The sequence below is a fragment of the Mastigoproctus giganteus genome, chromosome 2 (assembly GCF_048544385.1).
Source record: "Mastigoproctus giganteus isolate SK-2022 chromosome 2, ASM4854438v1, whole genome shotgun sequence".
NCBI lineage: Eukaryota > Metazoa > Arthropoda > Arachnida > Uropygi > Thelyphonidae > Mastigoproctus > Mastigoproctus giganteus.
This window is the reverse complement of record NC_143576.1, coordinates 244,251,445-244,278,568: the sequence shown is the minus strand read 5'-3', so window position 1 is coordinate 244,278,568 and position 27,124 is coordinate 244,251,445. Positions and strand designations below refer to the sequence as shown.

General features: G+C 39.6%; 1 protein-coding gene across 7 annotated transcripts in view; it reads left to right on the top strand.

Moving 5' to 3' along the window:
* Positions 1 to 27,124, top strand: part of LOC150090338 (forkhead box protein P4-like) — a 482,373-nt gene that overhangs the window by 409,363 nt on the left and 45,886 nt on the right. For all 7 annotated transcript variants that reach the window (XM_090389816.1, XM_090389817.1, XM_090389811.1 and 4 more), the window contains one exon: positions 24,831 to 24,964. In XM_090389816.1, coding sequence (XP_090245942.1) covers positions 24,831 to 24,964 — 134 coding nt within the window. The remainder of the gene's footprint in view (positions 1 to 24,830; positions 24,965 to 27,124) is intronic.

The following is a 27,124-nucleotide window of genomic DNA, read 5'->3' as shown; positions in this document are numbered from 1 at the left end:
TTGAAAGTGTCTGCAATTCTGCCCAGACACGATAGGAGGGAGTATATGATGAGAGCCTTGTCGATCAATTCGGCCCTGGAAAGATTGTGCAAGGCTCAAGGGGTAGAATTTTTTTCAGCCTGGACTGTACTTGTTAACAGGAGAGATTGCTTCCACAGGGATGGGATACACTTAAATAGAAAGGGTGCAAGAATATTTGCTGATGCTATCGAGGCAGTGTTAGGTGGGTCGGAAAACTGCTAGCTTGGGGGGAGACAAAGACCAATAGATTGACAGTAGCCACTGGCAGAGGTGAAAGAGATTCTTGCACTGCTTCTATTAGAATGAGCAGAAGCCTGAAAAACAAGATGCATGGTATTTCAGAGACTGCTGGGAGCCATTGTGGTACAAGTAAACACATGGGTTGTGTTAGGGTAGCTAAGAATAGAAACAGGTGCAGGTATACTTGCGTGTACACCAATGCTAGGAGTTTAGTAAATAAATTTGATGAATTTGAGGTATTGCTCAAAACATCGAAGGCAGATATTCTTGGGATATCAGAGACGTGGTGTCACACAGATATAAGGGATGCGGAACTGCAATTTGGGGAGTACAACGTCTACAGAAAGGATAGACAGGATAGGAAGGGGGGAGGTGTTATGCTATTAGTTAAGAAACACATAAAAACCAAGTAAGTGAAGCCAGTCGACATCGCTGGACAGTGCAGTGTGGAGTCAGTTTGGTGTGACATAAACATTGGGAGATCAAAATTGAGAGTAGGAGTGTGCTATAGGCCTAATGACTCTGATGAGTATAATAAGGAACTGTACAGGGAAATAGAGTGGGCCAGTAAATCAGAGTGTCTTATAATGGGAGATTTTAATTTCCCAGATATTGACTGGAATTTGGGGACTGGATACTCACACACTAGCAGGGCTTTTGTGGATTTATTGGATGATTGTTTTCTACATCAGCATGTTCGGGAGGCAACTAGAGGGAGTAATACTCTTGATTTGATTATCAGCAGTGATTCTTCATGCATTAAGAATCTGCAGATAAATGAACCACTAGGTGGCAGTGATCACAGTGTGCTGAAGTGGGATTTACTCAAAGAGGTAACTACCATTAGGGGTAAAGGGAAGGGTTATTGCTTCCGTAAAGGCGACTACGATGGACTGAGACAGTATTTAAATTCTATACAGTGGGACCAACTGATGATGTTACCAACAGCAAATTCAAAATGGGAAGCATTCAAAGAACTTATCTTGGAAGCTACTAGGCTTTACATACCAACTAAGAAATATTGTTCAAGGTTTAGGCCAAAATGGATGTCAGATGAACTAATGAGGCATATGGCAGAGAAGAAAAATGCATGGGATACTTACAAATTAACACATGACACAGAAGCCTATGATAGATACAAGTTGATATGCAACCAAGTTACAAAGGAGGTTAGGCAGGCGAAGGCAGATTACGAGAAATCCTTGGCAAGGGATGCAAAGGAAAACAGCAAAGAGTTCTTTACTTATGTAAACTCTAGAAGGAAAGGGATGAATCAGATTGGTCCACTTGATATTGATGGGTCAAGTGTTGATGATCCTGCTCAGGTAGCTAACAAACTAAATGAATATTTTGCATCGACATTCACACATGAGGAGTTATTCAGCGAGGGGAATGCCAGAGGTGTATTCAACTCTAGCAGTAAGTTACAGAATCTTGAAATAACTGGGAGTATAGTGGAGGAGAAACTATTGAAGATAAACACAAGAAAGGCACCCGGGGTGGATGGGATCTATCCAGTTATATTAAAGGAGGCAGCAAAGGAAGTAAGCAAACCCTTAGCCATAATTATGAGAGCTTCCTTGGACTCAGGGGAGGTACCCATAGACTGGAAATGTGCAAATGTGACCCCAATTCACAAAGGAGGATCAAAGGCTGACACAAGTAATTATAGACCTGTGAGCTTAACTTCTGTTCCAGGAAAATTAATGGAGGCACTGGTTAAAGAATCACTGCAGGATCATTTAGACAAGATTTCAGTTATAGCTCAGACACAGCATGGTTTTGTTAAGGGGAAGTCTTGCCTGACCAACTTGATTGGATACTATGATGCAGTCACAAAAGAACTGGATGCAGGGAATAACTTTGATATTATATACTTGGATCTTAGAAAGGCTTTTGATACTGTTGCACATGGAAGACTGCTACACAAATTGGAGCAGTGTGACATTGGAGGCAAATTGCTGCTATGGATAAAGGGGTGGTTGAGGGGGAGAAGACAGAGAGTGGTAATCAATGGACACTGCTCATCGTGGACTGATGTTATTAGTGGAGTCCCTCAGGGCTCAGTGTTGGGTCCATTATTGTTTTCTGTATTTATAAATGATATTGATGATGGTATATCGGGATTAATGTCCAAGTTTGCAGACGATACAAAGGTTGGCAGGGTTGTCAAGGACACTACTGACACTATGCTGCTGCAACAGGATCTGGAAAGGTTGAGCAGATGGGCTGAGAGGTGGCAAATGAAGTTTAACATTGACAAATGTAAAGTTCTACACATGGGAAACAGCAACCCCAGAGCAACGTATCAACTCTGTGGTACAACACTGACAGTGGTAGAGAATGAAAGGGACTTGGGGGTGGTTGTGCAGACAGATATGAAGTTCTCTGAGCAGTGCAGACGGGCTGCAAGAGTAGCTCATGGAGTATTGTCAATGATATACAGGAATTTTTCCAGCAGGGATAAGGAGGTGATTATTCCATTGTATAAGGCGATGGTCAGGCCACACCTAGAGTACTGTATACAGGTCTGGAGGCCTCATTTCAAGAAGGATGTAGAGCTGCTGGAACGAGTACAGAGAAGGGCAACAAGATTAGTGAATGGAACAAAGGGGTGCTCTTACGAAGAAAGGCTTAAGTTTTGCAAATTACAGTGTCTGGAGACTAGGCACCAGTGAGGTGATCTGATAGAGGTGTATAAAGCCTTGAATGGTTTAAGCATGCTCAATGCTGATGGGATTCTTCCTCTAGCTCAGAATAATCACCTGAGAGGGCATAAATTCAAATTGAGGAAAGACAGATGTAGGATAGACGTGCGGAAATTTGCCTTTAGCCAGCGGGTGGTTGGTTGGTGGAACAGACTTCCATCCCTTGTGGTGGAGGTTGATAGCCTAAATAAGTTTAAGGCTCAGCTGGACAGGTATTTTGAACGAACAGAGGGGTGAAGTGGAAGTGGTTTTTTTTTTTTTTTTTTTTTTGGCTGATGCTGCATAAGCTTGCTTTCTTGCATCAAATGCCTCTACTAATGCTAATGCTAACACAACCCATGTGTTTACTTGTACCGCAATGGCTCCCAGCAGTCTCTGAAATATCATGCATCTTGTTTTTCAGGCTTCTGCTCATTCTAATAGAAGCAGTGCAAGAATCTCTTTCACCTCTGCCAGTGGCTACTGTCAATCTATTGGTCTTTGTCTCCCCCCAAGCTAGCAGTTATCCGACCCACCTAACACTGCCTTGATAGCATCAACAAATATTCTTGCACCCTTTCTATTTAAGTGTATCCCATCCCTGTAGAAGCAATCTCTCCTGTTAACAAGTACAGTCCAGGCTGAAAAAATTCTACCCCTTGAGCCTTGCACAATCTTTCCAGGGCCGAATTGATCGACAAGGCTCTCATCATATACTCCCTCCTATCGTGTCTGGGCAGAATTGCAGACACTTTCAAATTCAACCCTCATTCTTGGCTTTTGTTCAACAGTGACCTGTACTTGTTAAGTAATTCTGCCGGTCTCCTACTCTTAATATCATTAGTTGCTGTGCCCACAGGAGGCATGCTCTCTTGTTCTTCATTGATAACAAAGGTAAGCGATGTGGCCATCGGCTGTTATAGCCCATTCGCGACAAAGTGCAACTAGTGGTCTGTTGCGATATTTTGTTCTGTGCACCAAGGTTGTATTCTGACGTGATGTGCGACATTGTAGCCCATCTGTTTGCTTCCACAATTCTAGCCGTCCTCCTCTGACCTCTCTCATCAAAAAGCGATTTTCTTCCACAGGAGCGCCGTTGAGAGGATGTTTTCTGTTCATTGCATCATTTTCGATACACCCTTGAAACTGTGGTACGTGAAAAGTTCAGGAGAATTGCTGTTTCAGAGATGATTTGTCCAGCACGTCTTGCATCTATACCATGCCACGTTTGAAGTCCGTTAGGTAACTCCTTTCCCCCATTCTTGCTACGGTTTGTATGCTAAACTGATACTAGAAAGGTTGTTCTGCTGCATTTATATTCACAACTGTCGTCATGTGACTTGCAACGTTGTTGGACAAACCATTTGTGTGCACATCATGGGACTACCTAATAAAGTGGCAGCACAGTGTATATATATATATATATATATATATATATATATATATAGTAAATACTTTAAATTCTGCCACCCTTGAGAATGAGATGTCTCAGATTTAAAATTTTCTGGATTTCAGAGAGGCATACATAGTAGTTCAACAGTTTTAGTTCTAGTGGTCATGCCAGAATATAAACATGAACTTTTTTTTTAATAATAATAATAATAATGACTAATTACTTAATACTAATTACAACTAATAACTACAGAAAGGGTAGTAATGTAAAACAGAAGTAGAGACCATGAAATGTTAATAATTTAGAAATTAATATGTAGTAATATTTAAAAACTTAAATATTTTAATTTAAAGATTATTATTTAGAAATATATATATATATATTTCTAAATAATATAATATAAATATAATAAATAATATTTGTATATACAGGCAACCCCCATAAAACCCAGTACTTGAACAACACAGTTTCGCTCTAACATTGATAAATTGCGGCAATCCTCGCACAACACAGTACTTCTACAACAAGGTTTCGCTCTAACATGATTTGAGAATTGCTGGACATCTTGCATAACAAGGTATTTTTGAGCTTTTGTGCTGGGAAAACCCTGCTATTATGTTAGATGTAATTTTCAACATTTCCATTCCTTTTTGTGAATCCCTGCTGTTGACTTGCTAGTTATCATCTTCATGATATTTTATTAAAGCACATTTCTGCAGGTCATTACCATAAAGCAATAAAAACAATTTGCAGTTTCCGGTTTATTGGTCTTTTCTGTTAGTGTAATCAATTATGAACAGGTAGTAAACTCGATCTTCTTGCATTTGCTATAGTGTCAATAGCTGGAATTCTGTGGGTTTTCATGTTATTTTGGTGAAATGTGTTTCCCCTTCCATGAAGTATTCAATCATATAAAAAACATAAATAAATTTTCAGAAACTCATTACTCCATATCTCACTTTGCGTATCATGTTTGTTGCAACTTGTGTGTGCCATTCTTTGTTATTATTTTTCTTACCATTTTTACTGTTTTAAATTTTACAACCAAAAAAAAAAAGTCAGTGAACAGAAATATCAATTAGTATGTACATATTGCAGTACGTATTAATTAAGCTATGTATGTAAGCGCAAATTTATTTTTATTTTGCTAACTGGAAAATATTCTTCCGATTTTCACATATTATTTAAAGCTGGGGTCCAACGTATTTTGCTGGGAGATCCCTGGGTTAGGTTCTGTGCTATTGAACTTGTGCTTGTTTGAGACCATAAAAAATAATTGTGACTTTGAAGAGTGCAGTTCGTGACTTTTAAAGAGAGCAGAAGGTGGTACATGAAATCTAGATACTGCAGAAGAGATTGTGCTTAGCAGCGATGAAGAACAAGAAAATTAAATGAACATACATTATCTCACATATAAGTATCACAGTTTGTAAAGTAAGATGTTTGTTCAGTTATTACTATTTAAGCTACTACTATTATAAAAAATAAAGTTCAAATATTAAGTTATTACAACTATAAAAATTAAGTTTCTGATGGTTATTAAAAAATGGTGTATTTTTGTTAGCTTTTGGAACATACCCCCCTTTTTGTACTGGTTCTTAGTCCCGTATAACACGGTTTCTCATTACACTTGGTCCTTGAGGTTGTCACAGACATTCTCTCAGATATGCCAGACAAGCTGTACTTGCTACCTGGAAGTCTGAAACGCTGATGGAACTGATATTCGGGTGACATTCAAGTCAAATAGACCCAATTTCAGCGAAGTCCAGACGGTCTGTGACAGCCAAATCCTTTGCTTGCACCTTCACGATGGTGGGACCGTTAGTAATCCTGGGTATAACCTCCATGCACAAGCACACTGTGGGTGACCACCCAGGTGTGAACCAACATAAACAGGGGTCAAGGTGTGGCGCCCACACCACATGGAGGAATGCTGCCCCTTTGTGTTACCAGGCAATACTAGGTGGTAGATGACTATCATCAACTGGTGCAATACCACCACTTTGCTTATTGGAGGCTTCAGCTGGTAGAACCCATGTTTAGTCTCCAGAGCTAAGTTCCAGTCACCCTTCCCATCTCTTCCATCATGCAGTATGACTGATGACTTTTGAGGTTATGATGAATATCATGGCAAGATCCAATCTTCCTTACATTTCAAGGGTATGGCTCTAAAACTGTGTTTGCAGGCCGGCCACTAGTTAGTACACTGGACAGAACCTATTGATAACTCTTTAGGAGGCTTCTGGATCAGCTAGTGTATAATCTTGCTACCTCTACTCTGCCAGATAGTGACTGGAGGGAGTCCGATTAGTGTGTATGCGAGGAGCATTGTCGAGGTCACATTATGTCAACGATCTGGGTATATTCTTACTATGTGGACACCATATCCAAAAATTTCATTACTTCATATAGCATGTCTCCCCCACTTTTTCTTACTATTGAATACACCATGAACTGTCAAACTAATAGAGCAAGCTTATCTAGAAAAAGATCTAAACCTCCCAAGCACTTCCTAATTCATTTCACAAATATACTTGGTCACAATTCTAATCGCAACAATGTCCATTTCCACTTGCAGTCTGCCGAACTCCATGTACTTTTTCTGACAGAATCTCAGTTATCAGTTCATTCAACTACTGCTCATCTCAGATGCCCAAATTATTCGCTGTATGATTCCTTTTGCCTCAAAGGTGGTGCTTGTGCATATGTCCATTCTGATATTCCCTGTCAGAGACTTGCTAATTTGGAATCTCCTCATTTCAGTCTTCTCTGGCTTAATATCTCTAACTCATTCTGTTAAACTCATCTGTTGTCTCTACCGTTCTCACAACTCCACTAATCACTTGGAACAATTTGACTTCCTCTCTTTGCAACTTGACTTTCTCCAGTCCAACTTTCCTAACAGTGAGGTAATTTTCCTTGGTAATTTTAAGGTTCACAACTCCAGCTAACTTCTGTTTTCTAGTCACACAAACCCAGCTGATCAAGATGCTGAGGATTTTGCAATTACTAATGACTTTGCACAAATTGTTCATTTACCTACAAGAATACCAGACAATCCTAACCATACAACCAAAACACTTGATCTTTTTCTCACAAACGACCCTTCTGAGTACACGGTCGAAGTGAGTGGTCCTTTAGGCACTTCAGATCACAACTTGGTGATTGTCTCTTCTCCAATCGAGCCTTTATCTCATGACTATTCCCAACCTCGTATTGTTTGGCATTACAAGAATGCAAAATGGGATGACCTACGAGATTTCTTTTCTTCTTTTCCTTGGTTGGATTACTGTTTCAAAATTTCTGATGTCAACTTTTGCTCAGATTGTGTCAGTGTAATTAATCTTGTAGGAATGGAATCCTTTATTCCACACTCCACTTTAAAATCTTGTCCTTTATCTAAACCTTGGTTTTCCAATAAATGTGCTAAGGCTGTTCAAGAGAAGAACGTTGCATATTGTAATTGGCTTGTTTCCAATTCTTCAGTTTCATTTTCTTCCTACACCAAAGCTCGCAACAATTGTAAAGCAGTTATTAATCAGTCCAAACTAGATTTTGAACAGGCTAAGAGTAGAAAAATTGCTTCTTGCCCTAATGGCAGCTGAGCATTCTGGTCTCTTGCCAAAGCCATTGGCCGCAACTTTTGCCCATCTCTGCTCCCACCTCTGTCCAAATCAGATGGTTCTGTTGTCACTTCAGCCAAGGATAAAGCTGACCTGCTAGCATCCCATTTTTCTTCCAGCTCATGTATTAATGATCTTGGTAAAACACCTCCCACCATTCCCAACACGCTCCATTCAATGCCTCCTATGGTTTTCCGTCAAAAGGATGTCAGAAGGATTTTGACGAATCTTGATGCTAAGAAAGCTCCAGGTCCTGGTGATATTTCTCCACTTGTTCTTAAAACCTGTGCTCCTGAACTTACTCCTGTTCTTTGCTGCCTTTTTTCACTTTCTTATTCCAAAGGTGTTTTTTCCTTCTGCTTGGAAATTTGCTCATATCCAGATCAGTTGCTAAAAAGGGTGACAAATCCCTCTCATCCAATTATCATCCCATTGCAATTACTTATACTCTTTCTCAAGTAATGGAGAAATCAATTAACCGCCAACTCTTAAACTATCTAGAAGCCTTCCATCTGATCAATGATTGCCACTATGGATTCCATCAGTGTCGATCCACTGGTGATATTCTGGCTTATGTTACCAATTTATGGACAAATTCAATGGAAAAGTTCAGTGAAGCATAAGCAGTTGCTTATGTTTCACCGAGATATATATATATATTTGTATATATATATATCTTGACATCTCAAAGGCTTTCGATCATGTTTGGCATAAAGGTCTTCTAAACAAGCTTCCATCTTATGGTTTGCCAACTGTTTTTTGTAATTGGTTATCCAGTTTTTTCTCTGATCGCTCACTGAGGGTGATGGTAGATGGCTCTCTGTCTTCTAACTTCTCCAATAATGCTGGTGGTCCCCAAGGTTCAGTTCTTTCCCCCACTCTTTTCCTCTTGTATATTAATGGCCTTCTTCCATTGACTGGAAATCCTATCCATAGTTTTGCTGATGATAGCACATTGTATTCCACTTTCCATTTTGAGAAACCTCGCCCCGCTCAATCAGCTTCAGCTTCTCGAATATCTGCTACCAATTCCTCAAATGCCGATCTCCCGGTAATTCTCTAGTGTTGCAAAGACAACTTAGTTGATTTCAATCCTTCTAAAACTCAGTCTTGTCTTCTGTCTCGCAAAAATTATTCTTCTGCTCCTATGCTTATCTTTGGTTACACTCCGATTTCTAGGCAAGTTGATATATCTCTTTTGGGGATTACCCTGACTTCTAATCTCTTGTTTATACTCTGGCATGACCACCAGGTCAGTGGAGTTTACAATAAATCAATCAATACAAATGTTAATCATATTTAGTAGTCACGGGCTTGAACCCCAGTCCACTCAAAGAGCGTGTGCTACTGCACTCGCACTCTTGACCACTAGGCTGTAGCACAAACACATTACAAATATTGCTTCTTCTGCATCTAAAAAACTTGGTTTTCTCTTTTGCTCTCATCATTACTTTTCTTCCAAACAGCTGTTCACTCTGTACAAATCGCAAATCTAGCCTACCATGGAATATTGTTCCCACATCTCAGGCAATGCCCCCAAAACCTCTCTCAGGCTTCTAGATTCCATTCAGAAGAGGGCAGTTAGGTTAATTAATGACTCCTCTCTAACAGAGTTTCTCCACTCACTGTCTCATAGACATACTGTTTCTGCTCCATGCCTTTTCTACAGATACTTTCATGGGCACTGTTCTTCTGAATATAATCTTATATAATCCCACTTCTATAATATACTTCTATAATCCCACTCTCTCTTTCAAAACAGTTCGAACTTGTGCCACCACCAGCCAACATCCATTTAGTGTCCAATTTCAAACTCACAGAACCAATTTTTCATCTTCCTTGTTTATTCATTCAACTGCTGTTTTCTGGAACAACCTTCCTGCATATGTATTTCCTGAAAATTACAGTCTACAGAAGTTCAAGTCTAATGTCAACAAATATCTTCTTTTGTCTTCTCAACCTCCAACCCAAGCATGGTACTAAGTACTATAGGTTTTAATACCGCTCATGTTTGGAGTTTTCATAAAAAAAAAAACACAAGATTTTGTAGGGACCATGTAATATGAGGGTTACCCCTGTGTGTGTGTGTGTGTGTATATATATATATATATATATATATACACACAGATATATATATTATTATTATTATTAGCCATATGGTGTGAAGAAGCCTGAGGCTTATGCTGCACCAGACAAAAAAAATTTCTGAATTACCTCGAATGATGACATCCAGCTCAGGACCCTGGGTGTGCCAAGCCCATACTCATCAGATGTTGAACCCCTGGGGTTATATATATATTTGTATATATATATATATGAATGAAAGTACATTTCAAAAGTTCAGTTCATTACTCAAGAATATTTTGTGTTGGTCCACAGGAAGGTTTAGACCCAGTTCTGTGGTCTACCCTTTCCCCTCAATTTCTCCCTACATAAGCATTGCAATAAATTTGTAATGGTAGTTCCAATCCTTTTTGAAATTTTAGTACAATAAAACTTGAATAATTTGAAGCTAAAGGGGCAAGAGTATTTCAAAACATTCATTTTTTTAATTAATTTATTTATTATTATTATTTATTTTATTTATTTTTTTTTATTAACACTATGAAATGAGCATAGAATTTTTAACTGTGCACAGTTTTGTGAATGTGTTGTTTATTGCAAATACAATATTAGCAAAGTACTTACCTTTTGTTGTAATCCATTACTTATTTAAAATTTCACTTTTTTGTTTGTTTGGTATTATATGAACAAACATATCACACCTGCTCTTTCAGGGTAGTAGAGTAGTTATAATCATCATCCTCCTGCACCATTGAAAAAAGGACTGGGTTTGAATTCTATCAATGACATTATGAGGTTTTTCATAATACATTGCTGAGACAGAAACAGTTTTCATGTTAATATTAGTAGTGAAACTGTCATACAATAATATGTTGAGAATGCAATGCAGATTAATGAATGACATGAACATGACTGTCTGTTATATAACAATCATGGGTGTTTACACTACCATTATAGGCGCCTCCGTAGCCAGGTGGGCAGGAGCAGCAGTGAGTAGCACATGCTTCTTGATTAGACCGCGGTTCGAGCCCGTGAGCCACCAAATACAGAGTATGCGGAAAGGTCAGGGAATGACCACTGCATATCCCCGGAGCAATATGGCCTTAGTTGCTAATGCTCCTAAAAACCAAAATAACAATAACAACTACCATTATACTGGAATTAAGTCCACCTTAATCTTAGTTAAGAAGTGAAGAGAAAAGTCTGTACATTTATGAGGATGATATTGTCAATTACCTTATACAAATTTTGTATGTATGCCTGGTACTATTATTGAAAAATGATATGAAGAAGCAGGTTTACAGCATAAGCAAAAAAAAAAAAAAAAAAAAACATTTTTCACATCACCTGCTCACATTCTCTAATATGTCTAATTCCTCCTTAAATTTATTCAAACTACTCAATTTCACAACACTGGATGGAAATTTTTTCCAAAATTCAACTGCCCTCTGGCTGAAAGAAAATTTCCACACACACCCTATCTTGCAATCACCCTTCCTTAATTTCAATGTGTGCCTTCTTATGTATATATTGTCTGATCTAGAGTAATGATACCATCAGCATTTAGCTTACTCAATCCATTCGGGCCTTAAACACCTCAATCTGATATCCTTGCAAGTGTCTACTTTTCAGGTACTGCAATTTGCAGAACTAAATTATTTCTAGGTAAGCATATCCCTTTGCTCCCCTCACTAATTTCATTGCTCTTCTCTACACCCATTCCTACAAATCTGAAAGCTTCTAAAAATGAGGCTTCCAAGACCTGTATGCAGTATTCAAGATGTAGCTTTACCACTGATTATATAGTGGAATAATTACCTCCTTATCCCTGATGACAAAATTCTTGTATATCATTGACAAAAGCCCCATGAGCTGTTCTAGAAGCCAATCTGCACTGCTCAGAAAACTTCATATCTGACTGTACAATTACCCCCAGATCTTAAAGCAGTTATCCTGCCTACAGAAATCACTTATTACTCGATGTGAGGTATTCCTTCATGCTAAAGTGGGCATTAAAGCATATATTATGAATTTTTTGTTTAGGAAATGATATAAATTAATAATAAAGAAATAAGTAAATAAATAAAAGATTCTTTCAGTGTTACTAGAATCAGATTGGTCCACTTGTGTCGATGGTTAAACTGTTGATCCTGTTCAGGTAGCTAACAAACTGAATGAGCATTTTGTATCTACATTTACACATGAGGAGTTATTCAGGGGGGGGGATGCCACAGGTGTATTAAACTCTAGCAGTGAGCTAAATGATTTTGCAATAACACAGAGCAAATTGGAGGAGAAATTTTTGAAGATAAGCATAAGAAAGGCACCGGTGGATGGGATCTATCCAGTTATATTAAAGGAGGCAGCAAAAGAAGTAAGCAAACCCTTAGCCATAATTATGAAAGCTTGCTTGGCCTTGGGCAAAGTACCCATAGACTGGAGATGTGCAAATGTGACCCCAATTCATAAAGGAGGATCACACGGTGACACAAGTAATTACAGACCTGTTAGTGTAACTTCTGTTCTGGGGAAATTAATGGAGGCACTGGTTAAAGAAGCACTGCAGGATCATCTGTACAAAACTTCAGTTAAAGTTCAGACACAGCATGGGTTTGTTAAGGGGAAGTCTTGTCTGACCAATCTGATTGGATACTATGATTTGGTACCAAAGGAACTGGATGCAAAGAATAATTTTGATATCATATACTTGAATCTTAGGAAGGCTTTTGATTCTGTTGCACATGGAAGACTGCTGCACAAATTGGAGCAGTGTGGCATTGGAGGCAGATTGCTGCTATGGATAAAGGGCTAGTTGAGTGGGAGAAGACAGAGAGTGGTAATCAATGGTCACTGCTCTTTGTGGACTAATGTTACTAGTGGAGTCCCCCAGGTTCATTGTTGGGTCCATTGTTGTTTTCTGTATTTATTAATGATATTGATGATGGAATATCAGGCATAATGTCTAAGTTTGCAGATGACACAAAGGTTGGCAGGGTAGTTAATGACACTAAGTGAGGGGAATGAAGGGATCCTCTTACCAAGAGAGGCTTAAGTTCTGCAAATTGCAGTGGCTGGAGACTAGGCACCTGCGCGGTGATCTGATTGAGGTATATAAGGCCTTGAATGGGTTGAGCACGCTGAATTCTGATGGGATCCTTCCACTTGTTCAGATTACGAACCTAAGGGGGCATAAATTGAAATTAAGAAAAGACAGATGTAGAATAGATGTGCGGAAATTTGCCTTTAGCCAGCGGGTAGTTAATTGCTGGAACAAACTTCCATCTGTCGTTGTGGAAGTTGATAGGTTGAATAAATTTAAGGAGGAACTGGACAGGCATTTGGAGGGAATGGTGTGATTTTTTTTTTTTTTTTTTGGCTGATGCTGCATAGCTCATACATTTGCTTTCTTGCATCACATGCCACTACTACTACTACTAATGACAGTATGCTACTGCAACAAGATCTAGAAGAGTTGAACAGATGGGCTGAGAGATGGCAACTGAAGTTTAATATTGACAAATGTAAAGTACTGCATATGGGTAGCAGTAACCCCCGACCCCTCGACGTGGGCACCTGTACGTGGTGAGGGGACCTCCCAGTGACGCTGCTGGACTTCCAGACTAGCATCACTGGGATCTAACGCCCATACCTTGGTTCCAGGGTTACATCTTTGGAATCCGGCGTGTGCAGCCGTGCGCCGCGACCCGTGGAAGCGGAAAGGGGGATCCTGGTGGTTGAGGGGCCCAGCCTTAATACACCACTTTGGCCCCTGCTTCGACGAGATGGGTGGTCCCGGACCGGCCCGACTGGGATCAATCGGCGGGTGGTATTACACTGCTAGGGTCAACTGCGTTCCAATAAGTCTCCCTCCCTTTGGTCCTGGGACGGGATAAAGACCTATTGGAAACGTGGGTATGGTGTTCTAAGCGAACTCGGTGTCCCATTCGTGTACGCAGTACCTGCTAGTTCACGAGTGGGCGCCCCCTCGTAGGGCTCCGTGGTGGGTGAGGTACTTAGGCATCAGACACTTTTTCTTTACTCTTATGAGTAATTTAAATTCTATTTCTTCTGGGGCCCCAACAAGGCCCCTACCTTACCGAGACGAAACCACAGAAAATACTTGTGCAAAAAGAGCCAGAACTGAGGATACACCACCATCTGTCACACCGCTTTTCCTCATTCTCCATTCCACCGGAGAGCAGGCACTCGGGAAAATGTCACCCTTTTTCATCCAGAAAGGATTAGAAGGGTTGACAGGATCCCAAAATCTGTCAAAAGGCTACGTTCTGGAGACATCTTAGTTGAGGCTGCAAGCCAAAAACATGCACAGCAACTACTGAAAGCCACATCTTTAGGGGGATTACCGATCATCGTTACTCCCCATAAAACCTTGAATTTCTCACGCGGTGTCATATCAGAGTGGGATCTTCTTCATGTTTCTGAAGAAGAGATCTGCTCTGAACTTAAAGAGCAAGGAGTGACGGCTGTCAAAAGAATATTGATGCGGAAGGATGGGAATCTCGTCCCTACCCGAGTTCTCATCGTAACGTTTAACACCCCACGGCCTCCAAGTTCCATAAAAGCAGGCTATTTAAACTGCCCAGTGAGGGTTTATATCCCCAACCCACTGAGGTGCTTTAAATGCCAAAAGTATGGCCACTCTCAAACAGCTTGTCGTGGCAACCCCGCCTGTGCTCGCTGTGGTGCTAAAGACCATGAGAGCAAGGAATGTTTAGCTTCTAAGCCAAGTTGTACAAACTGCCAAGGGGAACACCCTGCATACTCTCGAGCATGCCAGCGGTGGAAAGAGGAGAAGGAAATTCAGAAACTAAAAACAGAGCTAAACATCTCCTATCAGGAGGCCAGAAGACGCATCCAACCTATAAATAGCGCCAAGCCCTCATATGCCCAGAAAGCTTCTGGGAAAAGTACCATTGGTACTCAGACTGATATGAGTATTCCACCAAGGGAGTCTTTTACCCCCATTGCGCGCTATTTATTAAGTTCCGAAAAGCCCACCCAAAAATCACAGTCAGCCGCCACTGCTATATCCGTACCTCCTAGTGCTCCACCACTTCCAAAACAGAGTACTAAAGAAACCAAGAAGAAAGGGGAGCAGACATCTACAATTCAAGAGACAATGGATGTCGAAAATAAGGAGGTACAGGACGACCCTGTCCTGGAACTCTTTGCGAAAGACGAAGAAGAAATGGATACAGGCCAACGTCCAGTCTTTCCAAAAAGAGATAAACCCAGGACTGAGAAAATGAAGCCCTCAGCCCTTCGGAAGCCACCAGACGGACCCAGTAAATCAAAATAATGGGTACATTTAAATTTCTCCAATGGAATTGCCGTGGATTTCGTAGAAATAGAGATGACATCAAGGCCCTCCTGAGTAAGCATGAACCAACTTGCTTTTGCTTACAGGAGACATATTTAACGGCAAATGAAGATCCTTACTTACGTAACTGCTCAGTTATTCGCAGAGACAGAGCTGGGGATGGACCTGCCCACGGAGGAGTTTCTATCCTTGTGGGTAACCACACCCCCTTTCAAGCTGTGATTCTTACCACTAATCTAGAGGCTGTAGCAGTTCGTCTTACAGTAGGGTTCCTACTAACTGTTTGCTCCATTTATTTGCCACCTGGGAACGACACCGCCCAGGCAGACCTTGATGATCTCATTAAGCAACTGCCACCCCCTTTCCTATTATTAGGGGATTTTAATGGACATAATCCGCTGTGGGGTAGTTCTGACATCAACAGAAGGGGTCGGATTATCGAGCGATTGCTTGAAAACAATGATCTGGCCCTTCTAAATGTGGGATCTAACACCTTTTTCCACACGGCTACCCGTACATTTACTGCTATTGATCTTTCCATGTGCTCCTCTTCCCTCCTGCCTCTGAGTACATGGGAGGTTGAAGATAACCTTTATGGTAGTGATCACTTCCCCGTGTTATCCACCATTTCAAATGGGAGACAATGTCAGCAGTCGAGGATACCACGTTGGAAGATCGATCATGCCGACTGGAATGCCTTTCGTCATCTGGTAACGTTTAATACCACCATAGTCAGCCAGGAGTCAATTAATGAGGCAGTTAAAAACGTCACAGAAAGTATAGCCCAGGCAGCAGCAGTTGCAATTCCCAGGACATCGTCCCGTTTTCCACGTTTTCCACAACCATGGTGGAATGGAGAATGCACAGCGGCTAGGAAGGCTCAAAACAAAGCATGGGGATTTTTCCGCCGTTACCCCACCACAGATAATTTAATAGCCTTTAAACGTGCACGTGCCAAAGCACGGTACATTAGACGTCAGAGCCAAAAGGAATCTTGGATCAAATTTGCATCTTCCCTTACAAGGGCCGCCAATCCCAAAGCCATCTGGGACAAAGTTCGGAAAATGAAGGGCAAGTACAACTCACACCCTTCATCGATCCTGGAACATAATGGATGTACAATTGCAGATCTAACTGCAATTGCAAATACTCTAGGGGAGACATTTGCTAAAGTGTCTTCAGAAACAGCTTACCCCCCAGAGTTCCTCGCACACAAGCAGAGAGCAGAAAAACATCACCTAAAGCTGTCCTCTAACAATCGCGAGGAATACAATCAGCCCTTTACACAGTGGGAGCTGAAAGCAGCACTCTTACTCTCCAAGGCGAGTGCTGTTGGGCCAGACGACATCCATTATGAGATGATTAAACATCTTTCATCGGAATCCATGGATCGTTTGCTCTGTCTCTATAATAGAATCTATATTGAAGAGACATTTCCGGACTCGTGGCATGTGGCAACTATCCTTCCCTTTCCGAAACCAGGAAAGGATCCAAAAACACCAAACAATTACCGTCCTATTGCTCTGACGAGCTGCTTGTGCAAGATCCTGAAAAGAATGGTCAATGCTCGTCTCTTGTGGTATTTAGAAGCTAATGACCTCCTTTCCAGGATACAGTGTGGCTTCCGAAGGAATCGGTCAACACTTGACCATTTAATCCGCTTGGAAACATCTATACGTGATGCTTTCCTAAAACGTGAGCACCAGGTGTCAGTTTTCTTTGATATGGAAAAAGCGTATGACACGGCTTGGAGATATGGAATTTTAAAAGATATATATAACTTTGGTCTTAGAGGACACATTGCCCTCTTTATCAAAAACTTCCTTACAGACCGGTCTTTCCAAGTTCGTGTGGGATCCACCCTCTCCCGACCGTTCTGCCAAGAAGAGGGAGTTCCACAGGGATCAGTTTTAAGCGTTACGCTTTTTGCAATCAAAGTTAACTCTATAACCGAACAACTTCCTCCTACCGTAAACAGTGCCCTCTTTGTAGATGACTTTAGCATCTTTTTGCAGTCATGCAATATGAGGGTCATCGAAAGACAATTGCAGCATGCCATAGACCACGTCAACTCTTGGGCAGTGACTAATGGTTTTAGGTTCTCGCCACAGAAGACCGTTTGCGTACACTTTTGTCGCAAACGGAACCTTCACCCTGAACCAGAACTTAAACTCGGACAAGACATCATTCCAGTAGCACCTGAGACAAAATTCTTGGGGCTCATTTTCGACAAGAAGTTGACATTTTTACCTTACATTCGTCAACTTCGGACAAGGTGCACAAGAGGGCTGAATCTCCTACGCTCTATTTCCTCCAATAAATGGGGAGCAGACCGCTCCACTTTGCTCAGCCTCTATCGTGCACTTGTCCGATCTAAACTAGACTATGGATCCCAAGTGTACACATCGGCTAGAAACAGCGTACTTAGATGGCTGGACCCAGTCCACCACCAAGCCATCCGAATTGCTACTGGAGCATTTAGAACATCCCCTGTCCAGAGTTTATATGTTGAAGCATCTGAACCACCACTGTCATTGCGACAAAAGCAATTGTCTTTAAAATATACTGTTAAATTAAAATCCCTGCCAGACAACCCTACGTGGACGTCCGTTTTCAAGCCACAATGGGAAAACTTATATAACACTCGTCAGACTGCCAATCGGCCTTTTGGTATCCGTGTCCAAGATCTGCTCAGAGAGCTCGACATCACGGTAGACAATGTTGCCCAGTCACCAAGGCAATCACTTCCACCCTGGCATGCTCGCATTCCATCATGCGACTTCTCCCTTAAAAATTGGGGAAAGTCCACAACTCCATCTTCTGTCTACCACCAACTCTACGCTGCCCACCGGACCGAATATTCCGACTTCTTGCCTATCTTCACTGATGGCTCGAAGTCGGAGTTGTCTGTTGGATGTGCTGCTATCTTTCCAGGTCTTTCTATATCTGGAAAGATTCCCCAACAATGCAGCATATATACAGCTGAGTTGTATGCTATAGAGTTAGCCTTGGACCACATTAAAACCCATAGGTACCAAAAGTGTATGGTGTACACTGATTCTCTAAGTTCACTGCAGGCTTTATCGGGTAGGAGGTATAATCCTCATCCATTTGTGACCCGGATTCAGCAGATGTTGCATTCCTTGTTTGAGTGTTCATTTGACATTCGTTTCTGCTGGATTCCAAGCCACATTGGGATAGTGGGAAATGAACTGGCAGATGCTGCGGCCAGGTCACCCGAACCCCAAAACAGTTATTGCCTGTTAGTCCCCTATACAGACTACAGGCAGTTAATACACGATAAATTACTGTCCCAATGGCAACAATCCTGGCATGAGCAAGTCACAAACAAGCTCTATCAGATAAAGCCTGTAATCGGACATTGGCAGTCTAGTCTGCGCAGGAATCGCAGAGAGGAAGTTGTATTAGCTTGGCTCCGCATAGGACACAGTCATCTTACACATGCTTTTTTGCTGAGGGCAGATGACTGTCCTATGTGTGCGAATTGTGACACCTATTTAAGTATACGCCACATTTTAACCGAGTGTCCACGTTTTAGACACGAACGTGATTTTTATTTTACCGCTTTTAGTCCTCTGGCTGAGCCTTATACACTCAGTCAGATTTTATCCGACAATGACAATGTGTCTGCTGTTTTTAACTTTTTAAAATCAGTAAACCTTTTTAATCGAATTTAAAATTCATTTGGCATTCCTTTGCTCATATGTTTTGTACTTTTACTCCTTTTATATCTTGACATGGTGGCCTAACTATTTAGGTCACTGAATATTTTCACTTTTTATATATGACCGGTATTTGGCGCATTATAGCCTCAGTTGCTGATGCGCTAATAAACCCCAAACCAAACCAAACCAAAGTAACCCCCGAGTAACATAACATATCAACTGTGTGGTACTACACTGAGGGTGGTAAAGGATGAAAAGGACCTGGGGGTAATTGTGCAGTCAGATATGAATTTTTCTGAGCAGTGTAGACGGTCTGCAAGAGTAGCTCATGGTGTCTTGTCAATGATATACAGGAATTTTTCTAGCAGGGAAAAGGATGTGATTATCCTCTTGTATAAGGCAATGGTTAGGCCCCACCTTGAGTGCTGTATACAGGTCTGGAGACCACATTTTAGGAAGGATGTAGAGCTGCTGGAATGAGTACAGAGAAGGGCAGCAAGATTAGTGACTGGAACAAAGGGTTGCTCTTACAAAGAAAGACTTAAGTTTTGCAAATTACAGTGTCTTGAGACTAAGCACCTGCAAATTGATCTGATTGAAGTGAATAAGGCCTTGAATGATTTGAACATGCTCAGTGCTGATGGGATTTTTCCTCTTGCCCAGATTGATCATCTGAGGGAACATAAATTCAAATTGAGGAAAGACAATTGTAGAATAGATGTGTGGAAATTTGCCTTTAGCCAGCGGGTGGTTGATTACTGGAAGAAACTTCCATCTGTCATTGTAGAAATGGATAACTTAAATAAATTCAAGGCAGAACTAGACAAACATTTGGATTGAATAAATTGGTGAAATGGGAAGGGGGTTTTTTTGGCTGATGCTGTATAAGCTTGTTTTCTTGCATCATATGCCACTACTAATGCTAATGCTAATACTTATTTGACTAACAAAATTTTTAGAAGCTTTAGCTGAGCATGAAGGTGTTTTTATACCTGTGTATATATTATAGCTTTTTAAAATAACTTTTTGGCTCTGAATCACTCTGTACATATAATAAATTACCATACCCTCTTCAACAAATAACCATATCCCTGATATACATCAAACTAGCAGTACAGTAATACTCCAGTCATAGGATTTGTACACATTTTGAATTGCTAAAAGTACAAATCAGTACAGTGCTATCATCTTCAAGCATAAAAGCAGTGAAGATATACTGATTTTGCAAGAAACAGAGCAGTTTGAATATTATGTTACCAAATTTGTGTAAACAGTCTCATTAAATCTGTACTTACATTCAGTTTTAATTTTTTATAAAGGTGTTTAGATATGCTGATACCAATAAATGTCTAAACTTGGTGATCGTAGAATTGTTAATTACACTCAACATAAATTCTTTAGCTTATCCACCAGCATGAGGCCTTCATTAGCTTAATAAACTTTAATAATAGTTTTAATTTTATATAGTTAACAGTATTTTCTATCAGGCAAGGACATGTGGTAGTTTTCATGCTGTGACCCATCTGAGCTGAAGAGGTTTTTCTCTGGTTAGACACTAAAGATCACTGAAATACATTGCAACAGTGGAAGAACCCAGGAAAGGTGAAATCTTAACCCAGTTTTTTGGGGAGAAGTATCTAATCCACCCATTCCTGAAACTAATGTACCATAAATCTTTCATGCTACACAAATTGTTAGGTGAAAGCTTAAGGACTTATATCATATTTAATTAATAATGCACATTTAAAGGAGACTAACAGGAAGTTGCTAATCACACATGTATACTGGGGTCATTGCTAGCATCTGAAGGCACATCAGAGAGGTATATCATATCACACAAGTTTGTTGAAGTCAGTAGCAACAGTTTGCATATCATGAAGGGCATAAAAACTGTTCCCACACAGCATCTGCATATGTAAGAACAGAGTCAACAAATTGCACACATAAGCTTCACATTGAAATTGTTTACACAGGTACTATTAATTAATCAATGTGTGTTCAACATCCTTTGGACAAAATGACACTTTTTTCCCCCACCTCCACAGATAGATAACCAACTGAAACACTGCCATCTGAGCTGCGGTGCCAACAGCCTTCATCCAAAAATTTCTCCCAGAAATCTGACAGTCACAGGTTTAAGGAGCAGACCCATGTAAACTTATAGACCAGAGGTTCTCAAAACATATCTTTAGCCCTCTTAAAATTTTTCATAAATTTCACATTGCCCCTCCCTCCAAGTTACAGAACAAGTGCAAATAAACAGACTTGACATAACATTTAGCTATGAATATACATACAGCTAGGCCTCGCATAACGCGAGTTCGATTAACGCGATATTCAGTTAACGCCATTTGAAAAATGATACCACTTTTCACTTTACACGATGCAAATTTCCAGTTAACGCGATCTTTTTTTTTTTTTTTTATGCGATAGTTGAAAAAGATTTGAATCGCGCGTTAAGCTTACCGCGAGTCGTACGGTCAATAAACAAACGTTTGCCTGCTGCCCGCCTCGGTGTGTTCCATCAACCATCGGAAGAAGACGTTTTTGTCTCCTGCTAATAAAGTCAATGCAGACTTGCATTTAAAAGTTCAAATTTTTAAATGAGCCAGATGAAAATATTACCGCGAAGGAGATAACGGTAAAAGAATTAGATGAAATCTTTCGTATCATAGAACCTCAAACAAAAGGTTTGATGTTCTCTGCGATATTTATTTCGCCAGGGCCCAGAGAAGATTGTTGTCGGCTATCGGAAATTGATTGATGAAAAGAGAAAGTCAACACTGTTCAAATATTTCTGCACCAGTAATTTCTTCATTGTGTATTTTATGTCAGAGGTTCCCAAAGTTTCTCGGATCACGGCGCCTTTAATGTCTCGGTAATTTTTTCAAGGCGCACCCAGACCAAAAGAAATACCTAACAGTTTCGTTTAGTAGTTAGGTCCAAACAACTTAATAAGAAATGCTGAAACTGTGAACTACCTCAAGCTAGTAGTTTGCGCGGTATCCGACAGATGTCGAGTATCGCTGTGTTTCCCTCGAAAATTTAAAATATTCCGCGGCGCACAGTTTAAGAACCGCTATTTTATGCAATAAACATTTAATTCCATAATTATTTTCATTATCTTTTACATAATATACAGTTAAAAAGTTATTTAAAAGGTATTTTTAAAATTCTTTATGGACATTCCAGAAGGTCAAGGACCAATTATAATTTTTCCTATTGGTTATTATATTCGATTAACGTGTTTCCGTTTTGCGCGATGCGCTCGCGGGACGAATTAATCGCGTTAATCAAGGCCCGCCTGTACTTTTATAAATTAATATATACTTAAATACATTTAATCTCAAAGCAATATGAATAATAGAAATAAAGAATGCTTCATACCTGGAATAGTGGGATGGTTTGTCCATATTTTGTTAAAAAAGTGCTTCATGAACACAACAAGCACCCATCGAAAACTAAGTGTGCACCCAACACTTTGGGAACATCTGATATAGCTCTAATTTTTTGTGCAGGGAGAATGGTAGGACTAAGTTCTCACTTTGACAAAGGATAACTATACCATGTTGCATAAAAAGGCAGGATCATGACCCTCCACACATCAAAAGACCAGCTCAAACTGTTCCTCTTCTAATGTTCAGAGACTGCATCATTAGAAAGAGCCTACATTTGTACCCACATGTTTCCTCTGATGTTAATTCCCTAAACCAGTGGTTTTAAGTAAGGGCACTTAAACAGGTTGTAGAGGTATTACTTAAGGATGGCATAAAGCATCATGTTATTAGTCATCCACATACAGAATCTATTGGAGTAGCTGGTGTTCATTTTTAACAGTTGTTAGTTGTCCATTTAGATCTTTGTAAACAACCATCTTTTTAACTGGTGAATATTTGGTGACGTAGGTACATCTAAGTCATTGTTATGTTTATAATAGCGGTTTAACTGTTAATTGAAGAATTTTATTGTGATCTGCAGGTAACCATTTCACTTTACTTATTTAGACCACTTAACATCTGAAATTCCTTTGGTGTTACTGTTCCACAACCCTGTCTCCAGAATTCACAATTTTAATTACAAGCCTGAGTAGTCTTCTGAAATTCAGTCATTGCTCCCAAACTCCAGTACATCTGAACCTTGATGTAAATCAATAGCCACACAACCAGGAATACAAACAAATTTGTTTAAGAACAACGTATTCATGTACTTTCTCTGTACTTTTTTATTAATTATAATAATCTTTGATAATCCCATTAACTTCAGATTATTATTAATCTAACCATGGACAAGTATGCTATATATTCGCTATATCTCTGCAAATAATTTTAGTGTTCATGCATAATGTTTGTACATTGTATTTAAAATTGTTTTGATAAAAAAATTTCAGCCAGTCTCAAAATGTAAGTCTTGTTCTGTTCAATGATTGCACTACATAGTTGCAAAGATATGCTCTTGCATACTTTTGCTTTTGCATTTCTGTTAGTGTCAGAATAAGTTACCATTCCTAATGATGCACAGCAAGGCCATATCAAGAGTTTTAAACATCTGGATGCAATCAAGAAAATGAATAAAATATAAATTTACTGCTTGCTCTCTTATTGCCACACTTAATATCACTTACTCATTCTGCCAATTCTGAGTATTTACCATCAGTAAAATATTTTCACAATAAAGTAAATTGTGACCCTTTGATGTAGCCAAACACGGGCTTTTGTGTTAATTTGCCCAAGTGGACTGTGATTTGTATCATCTAGCTTGCAGTTATCTTGTGTTTTTTCTGTATCTTATCTTCTGGTCTGAACATAAAAAAAAAAAAAAATTCAAAATACCTTCAATAATATTCAAAATATTATTGTTACTGCATGCTTGATGTGTTTTGTTTCCCACTGCAGTGGCATGGCCACTTAAATTTTGTCCATGAACATATACTTCAAACTTTATTGGTATCGTTGCCAACTAATTGTTATTGTTATTTCTTTTTTTTTTTTTTTAGGAGCATTAGCAACTAAGGCCATATTGCTCCGGGGATATGCGGTAGTTATTCCCTGACCTTTCCGCATCCTCCGTATTTGGTGGTCACGGGCTCGAACCTCAGTCTAATCAAGAAGTGTGTGCTACGCACTGCTGCTCCTGCCCACCTGGCTACGGAGGCGCCATTGCCAACTAATAAACTTTCTGAATAGCATTTTAAAATTTTGCTTACGTATTTTGTTGACACAGATTTATATTATCTCTGATCAGAAACAATTTATAAAATACTCAAAAAATTTAAGTTACTTTGTGTTATATTGTTTAAATATTGTTTTCTCTTCAGAATACTCACAAAAAATTTTGCATTATTAGAGCTAGAAAATTAAACTATCCTATAAAAATTTTAAAAATTATATTTAAACATTGCCTCCTTGGGAAATATATCAAATAGCCTCCATTTTTGGCTAAATAGTTTTGTTGAAGTTTGCGATATCATAAATGCAAATGGTCATCAAAACAGTATTTTTAATTTTGCATGTTCATTATTCCTTGCTATTTAATCTGTTAACTAGTTTGTTAATTATTTTTGTGTTTTCTCAAACATTAGCAAATAGCGTTTTTATACTATATATGTGGCATAGATACTCAAATGGTGCTAATATTTCTGTCTTGAATGTTTAATAAATTTCATCAGTATAAGAAAATTAATATTACAGTCAGGAGGATATGTGAGAAATGCGCAGATTTATGGTTGGTTCTGTGTGTTTAAAATGCTGAAAGACTGCCTCTCCATTATCTTGTTAGAATGCAGTGCGACACAACCTAAGTCTACACAAATGTTTTATGCGTGTTGAGAACGTTAAAGGGGCAGTCTGGACAGTGGATGAGATTGAATTCTACAAACGACGGCCTCAGCGTCTTCAGGAACGCATTTCAGGGTAGGTTATTTGTATTGATGTTGTGTGGTTGGTGCACTCTGTGAAACTTACTTTTCTTTTTTTTTTCTTTTCTTTTCTCTCTCTCTCTCTTTCTCCCTTTCTCTGAATTCTTTCCTTCCCTCCATTCCTTAATATTTTATCCTCCTCCTGTCATGATTATGCAATATTATAATAAAACTATGTTTGACCCAAATAACTTCTAATTGTTGTAATTTTATTTTTATTTTGTTCTGTTGTGCTGTTGCTTGAATAATATAATGTACTTGTAACCATGTTGTTCTTTCATGTCTTGCATACTTTTGCTTTTGCATCTAACCTTTAATTTAATGGAACCATTTGCGTTGCTTCCATTGCCTTCGGCGTGTCTCTCTTCTGCACCTCCCTCTTTTTTTTTTTATTTTTTTATTTTGCTTAATCCCACACACTCCTTTTTCTCCATTCCCAATCCCTTCTCTGCACAGAATGCAATTCGCACCAATCTGTCACTCCATAAATGCTTTGTGCGGTATGAGGATGACTTTGGCTCCTGGTGGAGGGTGGATGACCAGGAGTTCGTAAAGCGACGTCACTTGAGTCGTGGCCGGCCTCGAAAATACCCTGACTCTGACATCCCCAATGCACAGTAAGCTCTGCCATTCTCTTTTTTTCTCATTTGTATGCGCATGATTATCAATATGCCTTTGCATGCTATTTTAATGTTTACATTTCTGTCTCTTGTGCTTAATTTCTTACCTCCTCTGCATGCTCCGTAACTTGCATTACTAATTTCTTTCTTATTTTTACAGGTATACTCATATATAAATTATATATTATCACTTTGTAAACATTTAATATATGGTGGACCAGAAAAAAAATTTAAATAAAAGTTACATTGAATTAATGTGAACAACTTCACTGGCACTTCCAGTCATAAACAAGATAAATATTTAATGAAAATTTCTTAACTCCCTAGCTGTGGGTGGGCATAACATAGATGGTTAATCTTTTTAAAATGTTTTTATTGAAAAAAAAATTAATTCCACATCATTATACACCGAATGGCCACTTCATTAAGTACACCTATCTGTTTTAATGAAGTGGAATGCTCCCTCATTAAAGGCATCACGTGTTCATACCATGTAAGTTTAATCAGGTAGGTAGATATGTAGAGATGCTATTTGTATGCAATCAGTGTGAAAATGGACAAGTTGGTAGATTTTAAGAGAATATGAATATGGCATGGTAGTTGGCGCCAGATGCACTGGTATGAGAACCTTAGAAACTGCAATGTTGCTGGAGTTTTCACATGTGACTGTCTGAGGTGTATAGAGATTGGTCCAATAACCAAATAACATCTAGCCAATGGCAGTCTTGTGGCCAGAAACAGTTCATTGGTGCTAAAGGCCAACACAGGCCTGTAAAGGTTTGTGCAGGGTAACTATAAGGATACAGCTAGTAAGATAACTCATTACAACAATAGTAGCCAAAGAGGTATTTCAGAATGGAATGTACAACTCATTGTACCTATTCACAGATGAGGTGCCACAGCCAGTGACTGAACCAGGTTCTTCTCCTGTTAGGGAAAAGAACAAGAAGGTACAGTGGGCTCAGTAACACCAACACTGAACAATGGAGGATTGAAAAACATTGCCTGGTCTGACAAATTCTGATTCCTGCTATTTTGTGCTGATGGGAGAATCACAATATGGCAAAAACAGCATGCGAATGTGGACTCATTCTGCCAAGAGTCAACAACACTTGCTATTGGTGGCAGTATAATGGTATGGGGAGTGTATTCATGTTGTACATCATGTCCCTTGATAAACTAATGGAACAACATTTAGATGCTACAGGTTATCTGGAAATTGTTTTTGATTGGGTGCTTCTCTTTGTGACTGCAGCATATTCATCTGCAAATGGGTGCTTCCAACAGGATAATGCACCATTTCACAAACCAGACTTGTACAGTTACCAGATGTCAATCCAGTTCAGTACCTGTGGGATGGGGTGGAACAAATTCTTCAGAGTAGATGTTCTCAATCCAATTTATAGTGACTGTGTGAGCAGCTGAATCAACATGGACCTACATTGCTGTAACACACTTTTCATGAGTCCATTCCATGAAGAATTCAGGCTGTTTGGGCTGTTCTGAGGGTCAAAGGGTTAAGTACACCTGCTCAC